This window comes from Oncorhynchus mykiss, chromosome 1, assembly GCF_013265735.2.
Source record: "Oncorhynchus mykiss isolate Arlee chromosome 1, USDA_OmykA_1.1, whole genome shotgun sequence".
NCBI classification, from domain to species: domain Eukaryota; kingdom Metazoa; phylum Chordata; class Actinopteri; order Salmoniformes; family Salmonidae; genus Oncorhynchus; species Oncorhynchus mykiss.
Genome location: NC_048565.1, coordinates 45463912 through 45476533, shown reverse-complemented (window position 1 = coordinate 45476533; position 12622 = coordinate 45463912). Strand labels below are relative to the sequence as shown.

The window sequence follows — 12622 nt, the reverse complement described above, 5'->3', positions numbered from 1 at the left end:
ATGTTTATATATATATATATATATATATTTGTAATAAATGATAATTACAACAATACTGAATGAACAATGAACACTTTTATTTTAACTTAATATAATACATACATAAAATCCATTTAGTCTCAAATAAATAATGAAACATGTTCAATTTGGTTTAAATAATGCAAAAACATTGTGTTGGATAAGAAAGTAAAAGTGCAATATGTGCCATGTAAAAAAGCTCATGTTTAAGTTCCTTGCTCAGAACATGAGAACATATGAAAGCTGTTGGTTCCTTTTAAAATGAGTCTTCAATATTCCCAGTTAAGTTTTAGGTTGTAGTTATTATAGGAATTATAGGACTATTTCTCTCTATACCATTTGTATTTCATATACCTTTGACTATTGGATGTTCTTATAGGCACTTTCGTATTGCCAGTCTAATCTCGGGAGTTGATAGCCTTGAAGTCATAAACAGAGCTGTGCATCCCAGCATTGCTAAGAGCTGCTGTTTGAATGAATGCTTACGAGCCTGCTGCTGCCTACCACCGCTCAGTCAGACTACTCTATCAAATATCAAATCATATACTTAATTATAATATTATAATAAACATGCAGAAATACGAGCCTTTGGTCATTAATATGGTAAAATCCGGAAACTATAATTTTGAAAACAAAACGTTTATTCTTTCAGTGAAATACAGAACCGTTCCGTATTTTATCGAACGGGTGGCAACCCTAAGTCTAAATATTGCTGTTACATTGCACAACCTTCAATGTTATGCCATAATTATGTAAAATTCTGGCAAATTAATTACGGTCCTTGTTAGGAATAAATGGCCTTTCAACAGTTCGCAACGAGCCAGGCGGCCCAAACTGCTGCATATACCCTGACTCTGCTTGCACTGAACGCAAGAGAAGTGACACAATTTCCCTAGTTAATATTGCCTGCTAACATTAATTTCTTTGAACTACATATGCAGGTTTAAAAAAATATACTTGTATATTGATTTTAAGAAAGGCATTGATGTTTATGGTTAGGCACATAATTTTTTTCACGAATGCACTTTTGTTAAATCATCAAGTTGAAGTAGGCTGTGATTCAATGATAAATTAATAGGCACCGCATTGATGATATGCAATGCAGAACAAGCTATTTAACCTAGTAATATCATCAAACATGTGTAGTTAACTAGTGATGTGAAGATTGATAGTTTTTTATAAGATAAGTTTAATGCTAGCTAGCAACTTACATTGGCTCCTTGCAGCCACAAGGTCCTTCTGATGCTGCAGTCAAGTAACAGGTGGTCAAGCCTGCCACTCAGTCTCCTCATCGATTGCAATGTAATCGGCCATAATTGGCGTCCAAAAAGGCCGATTACCGATTTGATATGAAAACTTGAAATCGGCCCGAATTAGTCGGCCAAGCCGATTAATCGGTTGTCCTCTAATGTTGAGAATTATGCTCAAATGATTTGTGTTTCAATATACAGTCATCTCCCAATTAAATATATTATTTTATACTAATACAAATGCTCAGAGAAAGGGATTTGGTTTAACAACCCACCAAAAGTGTCTTGCTGACATCAAATGTTGGGTGTCTGAATTGTTATTCCAACTCAATGATAAGAAATCCAAGGTAGTTTTATTTGGCCCTAACCTTGCTAGAACCCAGATTTGTCCATCAATGTAAAACCTACGGACAGAAACCATTGTGTCTTCTTTGACTTTGACCCATTACAGAACTTTTTGTACATAGTCCCCACATTTTAGGGGACCAAAATTATCGGGACAAATTCTCTTATGTGTAAAAAAGTAGGCAATATTTTGTATTTGGTCCCCTATTCCTAGCACACAATGACTACGTCAAGCTTGTGACTACAAAGTTGTTGGATGCATTTGCAGTTTATGTTGGTTGTGTTTCAGATTGTTTTGTGCCCAATAGAAGTTAATGGTAAATAATGTATTGTCATTTTGGAGAACATGTTTCTAAACCCTTCTACATTAATGTGGATGCTACTGTACCATGATTACAGATAATCCTGAATGAATCTTGAATAATGATGAGTGAAAAAGTTAGAGGCACAAATATTATACCCCACAAAATGCTAACCTCCCCTGTTATTGTAATAGGGAGAGATTAGCATGTATTGGGGGGTATGATATTTGTGCGTCTGTAACTTTCGCACTCATGGTAGCATCCACATTAATGTAGACGTGTTCAGAAGCAATAGAGGACCAAATACTTTTTACTACTTTAATACACATATACTGTAAGTGAATTTGTCCCAATATGTTTGGTCCCCTAAAATGGGTGGACTATGTGCAAAAAGTGCTGTAATTTCTAAACGGTTAACCCGATATTGATGAAAATAACCTCAAATTAAAGCTAACATTCAGTACTTTTATTTAATTGTATTATTTTACGATGTGAAGCGCTGCGTTACTTGTATTGAAAAGCGCTACACAAATAAAGTTATTAATGTGGCTTACATAATTGTAAATTAAGGGATTTGTGTTTAAAAATGCAAATTTCCTATAGCCTCAAGTTAGTCATCTCCAAAATGATAGTGCCCTCAATCAATAAACTAAGGACCCTGGGACTAAACACCTCCCTCTACAACTGGATCCTGGACTTCCTGACCGGCTGTCCCCAGGTGGTAAGGGTAGGTAACAACACATCCGCCCTCAGGGATGCGTGCTCAGTCCCCTTATGTATTCCCTGTTCACTCATTACTGCACGGCCAAGTACGACTCCAACACCATCAATAAGTTTGCCGATGACACAACAGTGGTAGGCCTGATCACCGACAACGACGACACAGCCTATAGGGAGGAGGTCAGAGACCTGGCCGTGTGATGCAAAGGACAAAAACCTCTCCCTCAACGTGATCAAGACAAAGGAGATGATTGTGGACTACAGGAAAAAGAGGACCCGAGCACGCCCCCATTCTCATCAACGGGGTTGTATCGGAGCAGGTTGAGAGCTTCAAGTTCCTTGGTGTCCTGGCACCAACAAACGAACCAACAAACAAACAGGGTCCAAGCACACCAAGACAGTCGTGAAGAAAGTACGACAAAACCTATTCCCCCTCAGGAGACTGAAAAGATTTGGCATGGGTCCTCAGATCCTCAAAAGGTTCTACAGCTGCACCATCAAGAGCCTCCTGATTGGTTGCATTACTGCCTGGTTTGGCAACTGCTCGGCCTACGACCACAAGGCACTACAGAGGGTAGTGCGTACGGCCCAGTACATCACTAGAGCAAAGCTTCCTGCCATCCAGGACCTCTATACCAGGCGGTGTCAGAGGAAGGCCCTAAAAATGTTCAAAGACTCCAGCCACCCCAGTCAGACTGTTCTCTCTGTTACCGCAAGGCAATCAAGACCAGAGCACCAAGTAAGCATTTCACTGTAATGTCTACACATGTTGTATTCAGTGCATGTGATGAATACAATTTGATTTGATTTGCCACCCTTGATAAAAATGAGACACACTTTAAATATTGTACTACTTATTCTGACTTAGTTATTATTATTCTTTACAGCGCCACTACTCTTACACCGTTTAAGCTAGAAACACCATTCAAACTTTAAAACGTGCAGGCTGGTCTGGAACTTTTTGATACTTTTAGAACTTCATCCACTTTCATGGGATTTCTTCAACATTCTAAAGCTTCTATTGTGACATCACGACTTTCAACATTCCATTCACTGTGAATATAACAACTTTTGACAGAAACAAGCTACTTTGACTACTTTCCCAACTACTTAGACTAAAAGTTAGACAGTATGACATCTTGGCCTACTGCCCTGCTATTCAAGTCTGAAAGCCGAACAAAATTATCTGGTACTGATAAAACTTTACAACTGTTTAAGTAACCGCATCAACACCATTTTCTGTAACTTTATATAAACAACTGAAATTGACCGCTTTCCCAACAAGTCACCCAAAAAGTTATAGGGTATGACATCTTTGTCTACTTCTCCACTATTCAAATCTGGAATCAGAAAATAATTATCTGCTACCAATCAAAAGTTACAGCTGTGTTTTCAGAGTTTTGAGTGACAAAAAGTAGCTAGCTAACGCCAGCTAACAGCTCTCTCGTCTTGCCATTGATCAGCCCAAACGGAGCCGTTGCTATGGATACTCACAGACGCAGAGGAGCAGATGGGGCAGCACAGGCAAAAATAATGAGGAGGGTGAAGAGGGTGATTGAATTTAGAACAACAATATTGTAATAATGGTGGAGAGTTGTCAAGAAGGCAGCCGAGGCAACAGCGCATCATCTTCCTTCTCAGTATCGTGTACCGTGTATGCCTGTGTACTAAATAACTAAATTCGCTAGTTTGCATGTCTTTAAAGAGAAGGGCGGGCCGTACGTTGATCCTGCTGCTCTGATTGGATATAGTGAAGCTGTCTCCGTTCACTCGTTTCTTATTTCACCCGATTTCTTCTGATAGCATATTTCGGTGTAATCAGATAAAATAACTCAACAACAATAACTCTTGAACCATTCAAGATAGAGACAACAAACAAAGTTTTACAAGCCCGTTCTATGCTTGACAAGCAGTTCCCTTATTCCACCACTTGGTACTGTGTGTACACACTGCAGTAAGTAAATTTAAGCACACTCAAGAAAACGTTCATATTGATAAATCTCACCCTTTGTGTGGAAATGATCCCACACGTGGCTTACGCACGGATTTGTGCCTAAGTGTGATTGATAAATGAGGCCCAGGCGTTTACATTTGTTGGATGCGCAATAAAGTATTTTTTTCTGGCAACCCTTCCAAATAGCTTATTGGCATGGAACCATGTTCCAGTGGCTTTAATCTTCTTAAAGATGTTTGAACTTTTACTGTTGAAAAGCGAAGTACACACAAAAAAATATGTTTTGAGCAAAATTGTGTATTTTAGACACAACTGCAAACATCAAGGAGTAGGGCATCCAATTGAGTAGGGCATCCAAGGAGTAGGGCATCCATTTTTATACACTAATTGTCGTCTCACCCAGTCATTTCTAATGACCGGTCATTTTTGACCGGGAACACTACAGGTGTACAAACGATAAATAAAACACCCAAAATGTAATGAAAATCATAAAAATGTATTTTGTGTGTTCAGATGCCCTGTGTGGAAAAAGTAATGGAACCTTATGACAATCAGATGAAATGAACTACATTTTTCAGAGAGAACTTGTAAATCGGTCCAATTCAACCCGAACACAGCAGGAGGGTTAAAAATAGCACGTCAAAAAGCTTTAGAGACAATACTCATCTAGACAAATTGTTACTGGAACAGTCCAAACATTCCAAAACCCAACCAACCTTATTACAGTCTTTCTAACACAAAACAGTTCAAACTATTCTTTGAATGTTAAATATGCAAATATTACATTTTCTTTTATTAAAACCCCTAGAAAATATCAATTTGGTCTTGTAGTGTAGGCTTTTACATTATATTCTACACAGATAAGTCAATATAACCAATGGTCTCAAATGTCCTGGTGCAGTTTAATGTATATATGGGGTTCTATGCCTAGTTGAAGGGCCTGGGAGTTACTAGTATGTGAATGTGTTCTCTGTCTTGTAGCCCAGAGTGGAAAGGTTGGGGAGGCATGCATGCTGGATCATGGGGGGTGGGCCACACATGACAATAAGCACATCGTTGGATGCCGGGGGAAGGTGCTCTTTCATCATATTAGCGTTCACAAATCCTGAGCTGTACTTCCAGTCTGTAATCAGAGGAAAGGACACAAGCTGAATTCCAACGCTTTTAATCAACAGATAATGATCAGCTATGCAGGCCAATGAAATTATAACACCTTGTTAGCGAAGACATGTTCGCTTTCAAATACTTGTTTTGACGTATCACTATGGGTTGAGCCCCTTCCCCTTTATAATGTGCCACTCGCCCATCCTCTGGTTATTCTCGCCTCTCTTCCCTGCTAAGATCACTATGCTCCGGAGGCTCTCTTCAGCACAACATGATCCCGGTCTTCCAGCTTTACTATTTTCAGACTAACCTTTGTGGTTAACGCTGCCGAAAGTAGGACCTTAGCTCTCATCTTTTGTGTTGAACAAACCAACCGAAAGGAATGTTTTTGCTTCGTGTAAAATAAGCTCTTTTGCATTTTTCTACTCATGAAGTCTCCTATGGTAGCTAGAGTCACACGGCTAGCTACAGAAACTTGACTAGTTCTTGCTGAAAGGCTTAGCTAAGCTGGATAGCTCACAACAAGGCCAGCAAAACCACCAAACTAGCTTTTCTACCTGGAAAGGTAGAATTTCTAGCTCACGTCTCTCGTTCAGTTCAACCCACATTCCCTTGTGCCGTGTTGACTAGACTGACCATTCTGGTTTCACAGCTCGACGATTGAGAGAAACACTTTGTTTGTCGAAAGATCAAACCCGAGTCCTGCACGCACTGTAGGGAATTTCCTACTACTGACCTCAGCCTTCGAGCGAGGAGGCTACCCCAACCCACCTGGGCCGAGGTGATGGATACCCAGATGACCTCCACCAGCTGCTTCAAGATATAGCAGTGGGGGAAGGAGACGGGGACCTCGTTATCGACGAGGGAAATGACGATGGCATGGCTAATCTCCGCCCTCAGCAGAGCATCGTTGCCTGATGATACATTTGAGCTTATCGAATTCTGCAAACAGGCAGAGGCCAGGTTCCATATTTAGTGGCCCGCAAACGGAAGCTAGACAACTGGGGACAAGCCTTAGTCTAGGAGGCTAGGCACTTTGCTAACATGGACGTTAAGGACATGGAGGAGCTGGGCTTTGGCAAACCTCTGGTAGTCTTCCCAAGGAGAGTAGTGCCGGTCAGTTACGAGGCACTGGGATTGAGGTGGTTGGCCAGTGACGGCTCAACTACCAGACATTTGGTAAAACTAAGCTCCTCCATGTCCTTAATGGTCTACATGTCTGCGGCACATTCAGTACGGGCGTTGAACATAACGTCGCTACTGTTGGCTTACCAGGATGATTTGCTGCTAGAGATGGGCACGTGTCCAGCCTCCGGACAAAGAAAATGCAGATTCCCTTGATGCTCCTATCGAGCTGAAGGAACTGTTTGGGCCCGTTGTCACCGCCATGTGACAAAAGTGAGAACTTCGCAAGAAGGAAAGTGAAGCCTTCAACTTCTGCCTGCCCTGCAGACCTGGGTACCGTGGCAACCCATTCTACCCCTCCACGAGCCAAGGCTTCGTGGCAGGGAGAGGGCAACACACTGGCACCAGGGTTTTCCATGGTGCCAGTTGGATAACACGAAATTGGGGAGAAAATGGGGGTAAAAATTCTCTGCTTTCAAAAGCGCAAGGAAGACAGGCATGCTTGAGAATAACCAGAGGGGAGTACAACCTAATAAAGGGGGAGGTGCTCACTCAACCTGTCTGTCTCCGAAATACATTGTGTGATTGGTTATTTTCAGTAGTGATCCGCCTGGAAAAAATCCCATAGTGATACATCTCACTCGTATATCAGAGAACTGTTCTCACAGGGAACTGTGAGCTTCCTTCTTGTGGAACTAATTAACGAGTTCCAGGACAGACAATTAGCCGTAGCTTCATTTGCATACTGTACCATACGAGGGAGCTACAGCATGACAACCCCGTAGCTTTCTCTTTGTCATTATGGAACACTATGGTCTTACCCTGTGGAGGCTTGTCCAGAGTGTAGGACAGGTTGAGTTGGTCAGAGTGACTCTTCAGCACCTCCTCTAGTTCATCCCGCAGTAGGATATCCTTGTCAGTCTGGGGGAGAATCATCATTAGATTAAGGTTTACAGGTGTGACATATGTATGTCACTGGCGTATGTCATTGAGTTTTGTTAGACCATTCTAAAATGTGATACTGATCTTGGTTGTCTATCACAAGCTTTGTGCCCACTTCATTGATAATCCACCATGATGGTTCATAGTGTGTGGGATATGACTTAGGTTCTTCCTCAGATTTGGACAAGAATCCACACTTCCCTGTGCACTGGTGCGACTGACCTGGTTAGCAAATATGAGCGAGCACTTGGTGTTGTCTGCAGGGTCTCCTGTAATACTGCGAATCAGCTGCAGCATGGGGGTAATCCCTGAAAAAGCACCAGGACATTTATGCCAATTTATCATTTTCACGTCTGCTTCCCAGAACACATGAATTGTGCTGAAACAGTTACACAAATCTTGTTTTCATCAAGAAGAAAAAGACATCTCATTCCGAAAGATTTATGCTACCCACATATTTCTGTATAAATACATGACACGTACATTTTAAAGATATGAGGTCCATACCTGTTCCACCAGCGATCATTCCCACATGTTTAAACTTGCGGACCTTGGCCTCAGACTTCTTATCAGGTCGAATGGCAAATTTGCCTTAAAATTAGGAGAAATCTGTTTAAAATTAAGTAAATTGAGAAAGGGCTGGTGCATTGTAATACACTGCCCTCTGTTGGTCACAAAATTATAATGTCATGATGAAACACCATAGTATACATGACTAGAATGTCTCGATCACACGCACACACAGACACACACACCATTTCCTGTGTATACAAGGAGTCCATTGGGTCCTCTGAAATCTATTTTGTCCCCAATGCTCATGGCGTCCAGGTACTGGGACATCTTTCCTCCGTCAGGATAGTTAGGATGAGTGTTTTTGTAGTACACCTTGGAAAACATGGGCACAAGTTAAGATCAATGTCAAATGATGAATAGTCTTACAAGTCATTCAACGGATTGAAATGCAATTCTAACCATTCATACACATCCATCCATCTTTATGGTGTCAGATCCTTGCTGTTATATTGTAACAAGTCTGAACAAACTCAAATGATCTGTTGAATGGGCTGTTGAATAAGAGTACCTTGACCACCAGGTCCACAAAGCCCTGGTCCTCATCACTGGAGACAGGAGTGTAGGCCCGGATGACCAGGCTCCCATTCACCTTAGCTGACAGGTACACATGCTGTCCTGGATGGGCGGAAAGGGTACATGGGGTGAAAGGGGCAGGAGCGGGATAGTACTATCTTCTCAGTCAGCTCTTGTGGTATTTATATGTCCTGATATGCCCAGATAAGTAGGTCTCTGGCCTGATAGGATATTGGTGCTGTTGCACTGCCTGATCAATGAGGTGGGTGTGTAGTGTAGCCTCAGTACCTACTGGCAGTCCAAGGACATGTGTGGGAGAGGGAAGGCCAAAGCGAAAGCGCTTTGTATCATGGCTTATATCCTGCGCAGAAACAGCAAAATGGGAGTACTGTAACTTTTCAGCCATTCAAAAAGCTTTGTGGGTGGGAATATCCTGCATTTGAATATCATTGGCAGACAGCAGTTAATAGCAGCTTAAAGGTAAACTTGAACTATTATTTCAATCAATCAATTATTTGTGACAATCCTGTGTCAGAATCAGAATTATCAGAATGATTTCCTTGCAGGTATAGGATCATACTAACTCTAAAACAAGTAGAGAAAAGCATGTAACTCTAGGCGAACCTCTTTCTCTATGAGTGGCAGTGGATATTTAACTGTAGAGTCTTGTAGTGTCTGTGGAAGCGGCTTCTTCTTCTTATCACCTCGGAGGAGGAAGTAGAGCCCAGAGAGGACCACCACAGACGTTCCAACCACAACAGGTACTGTCTGCCAATCAAAATCATGGACAACCATGAATACAGAATATGGTGGAAAACGCAGTGGACTGACAAATTCACTCCCCTATGTATTTATTTGGACAGTGAAGCAAAAACATTGAATTTGCCTCTATACTCCAGTATTTTGGATTTGAGATCAAACATTTTAAACGAGTTGACAGTGCAAAATGTCACCTTTTATTTGAGTGTATGTGGCAAATAGGAAGAAAGGAAATAAGTGACAAATAAAGTAGAGTAAAGACTCATTCTCACCAGACTCTCCATGACGGGTAAGTGCGTGTCAGGTGTGTTGCTCTCTGTCTGCCTCTGCAGTGTGGTCAGTGTGATCAGGATCCAGGCAGTGAGTTTGGGCTTAGCTAGGCTCTGGCCCTGGAGTCAGACCTTTGCACCAAGGACACCTAGGGGAGGGGGAGCCAGCTGGAGGAAAGGTAATAGAGGGCTGACGGACCAATAGGAGAGAAGAAATCACTATGACAAAGCCATGACGACGAACAGCTGAGTAATCCATATATGTAGAGGTGAATGGTCCAAAATCACACCACTCTCAGATCCCTCAGGGGTTGGGACACTGGTTTAGAAATGGTCTGATCAATGAAAATAGCTGCAAGCAAGTTTATGACACTATAGCACACTTAGGCTTATAACTTCTGGACTGTTAAACTAGATTCATGCAATTTGGTATACAGTGCATTCGGAAAGTATTCTGACTCCTTGACTTTTTACACATTTTGTTATGTTACAGCGTTATTCTAAAATTGATTAAATTATTTGTTCCCCCTCATCAATCGACACACAATACCCCATAATGACAAAGTGAAAACAGGTTTTTAGAAATTGTTATCATTTATTACAAATAAAAAACTGAAATACCTTATTTACACAAGTATTCAGACTCTTGGCTATGAGACTAGAAATGGAGCTCATGTGCATCCAGTTTCCATTGATCATCCTTGAGATGTTTCTACAACCTGATAGGAGTTCACATGTGGTAAATTCAACTGATTGGACATGATTTGGAAAGGTACAAACTTGTCCATATAAAGTCCCACAGAGTAGCAAAAAGCAAGCCATGGGGTCAAAGGAATTGTCCACAGAGCTCAGGGACAGGATTGTGTCGAGGCACAGTTTGGTGACCAGGAACCCGATGGTCACTCTGACAGAGCTCTAGAGTTCCTCTGTGGAGATGGGAGAACCTTCCAGAAGGACAACCATCTCCCCAGCACTCCCCCAATCAGGCCTTTATGGTAGAGTGACCAGGCGGAAGCCACTCATCATTAAAAGGCACATGACAGCCCGCCTGGAGCTTGCCAAAAGGCACCTAAAGACTCACAGACCATGAGAAACAAGATTCTCTGGTCTGATGAAACCAAGATTGAACTCTTTGGCCTGAATGTCAAAAGTCACGATGGAGGAAACCTGGCACCATCTCTACGATGAAGCATGGTGGTGGCAGCATCATGCTGTGGGTATGTTTTTCAGCGGCAGGGACTGTGAGACTAGTCTGGATGAAGTCCTTGATGAACACCTACTCCAGAGCACTAAGGACCTCAGACTGGGATGAAGGTTCACCTTCCAACAGTACAAAGACCCTAAGCATACAGCTGGATTGGCTTCGGGACAAGTCTCTGAACGTTCTTCAGCCAGAGCCCGATCGAACATCTTTGAAAGAGACCTGAAAATAGCTGTGCATTATTAAAATCAGATTGAAAAAAACCTGGATAAAACTACCCCTTATGGAACAGCGTACTGTGAAGAGACACACACCCACACATACTGTGGTATTGTTGTATGGTGATATTGAAGGCTCAAACCACCCGGTATATACTGTACATTTTATGTAGTGGATATGTAATGGTGTAATGTTATATGATGTACTGTTTTCTTTTTTTGTATGACGTGCCTTAATGTGGTTGGACCCCAGCAAGAGTAGCTGCTACCTTGGCAGCAGCTAATGGGGATACCTAATAATATACACAAATACAAAATAGACTACTGTTCTTCTTTACATCATATACAGTGCATTCGGAAAGTATTCAGAACCCTTGACTGTTCCCACATTTTGTTACGTTACACCCATATTCTATAATTGATTAAATCGTTTTTTTCCCCTCAATCAATCTACACACAATACCCCATAATGACAAAGCAAAAAAGGTTTAGAAATAGTTTCATATTTATTAAAAAATAAATACAAAATAAATATCACATTTACATAAGTATTCAGACCCTTTACTCAGTACTTTGTTGAAGCACCTTTGGCAGCGATTACAGCCTCAAGTCTTCTTGGGTACGACGCTACAAGCTTGGCACACCTGTATTTGGGGAGTTTCTCCCATTCCTCTCTGCAGATCCTCTCAAGCTCTGTCAGGTTGGATGGGGAATGTTGCCACCCACACACACATTTCCAGCAAATATTTCCCTGATGTGCAGACATTTTAATGAGGTAATGTCATATTTATACATACACATAACCCGTTTCCACTTCAACTTTTAAGAACAACACTCATTGTGCTAAAGTTACCTTTTTGCTTTGTCATGGTGTCTTGTTATGGGTTAAACACAGTATGGCACGAAACTGTACGTACCTGTCTGACCCTCCCACGATGAGACTATGCAGACCTGGAAGGGTGGGACTTCCTGTCCCGAGCAGGACAGATAGGACTGGGCTTGCTCAGTGAGGAGCAACGGGGGTACAGCTGTAGCTGTATGTCAGGTCAGCCACCAGGGGGAGACTCGTTGAGGCCTGGTGACAGATGGAGTATACATCACAAGGCGATGGCTCCCTCTGCTGGACGTGCCAGGTCTCGACGGGCTCTCCGGCCAGGACTATTTGGGGCTGCTTGTGGTTGGTGAGTAAGGGCTGACTGCTCACCAGCTGGACGGGTCCCATAAAGCTGCCAGAAGGGCAGCTCACGGGAGAAGAGACTGGGGAAGAAAGGTTACTCCTGTATAGTTGGACGGTTCCAGAGGTAAAAGGAGGGAGTTCAGTGTTTGTTC

General features: G+C 42.0%; 1 protein-coding gene across 1 annotated transcript; it reads right to left on the bottom strand.

Moving 5' to 3' along the window:
• Positions 1-5020: 5020 nt before the first annotated feature.
• Positions 5021-10038, bottom strand: LOC110523825 (NADH-cytochrome b5 reductase 2). Its single transcript, XM_021602882.2, has 9 exons — positions 9878-10038; positions 9471-9614; positions 9135-9207; positions 8842-8948; positions 8516-8645; positions 8268-8351; positions 7983-8068; positions 7640-7739; positions 5021-5712 (listed from the first exon to the last, which is right to left on the bottom strand). The coding sequence occupies exons 1-9, from the start codon at positions 9887-9889 to the stop codon at positions 5540-5542; spliced, it is 909 nt and encodes a 302-aa protein (XP_021458557.1). The 5' UTR covers positions 9890-10038; the 3' UTR covers positions 5021-5539.
• Between the last annotated feature and the right edge of the window lie 2584 nt (positions 10039-12622).

Coding starts and splice junctions, on each gene's coding strand:
- LOC110523825 (XM_021602882.2), bottom strand. Junction 9,208..9,470: donor TGCCACTCATAGAGAAAGAG/GTTCGCCTAGAG, acceptor GTTTCTGCGCAG/GATATAAGCCATGATACAAA. Junction 8,069..8,267: donor AATGATCGCTGGTGGAACAG/GTATGGACCTCA, acceptor GTGCTTTTTCAG/GGATTACCCCCATGCTGCAG.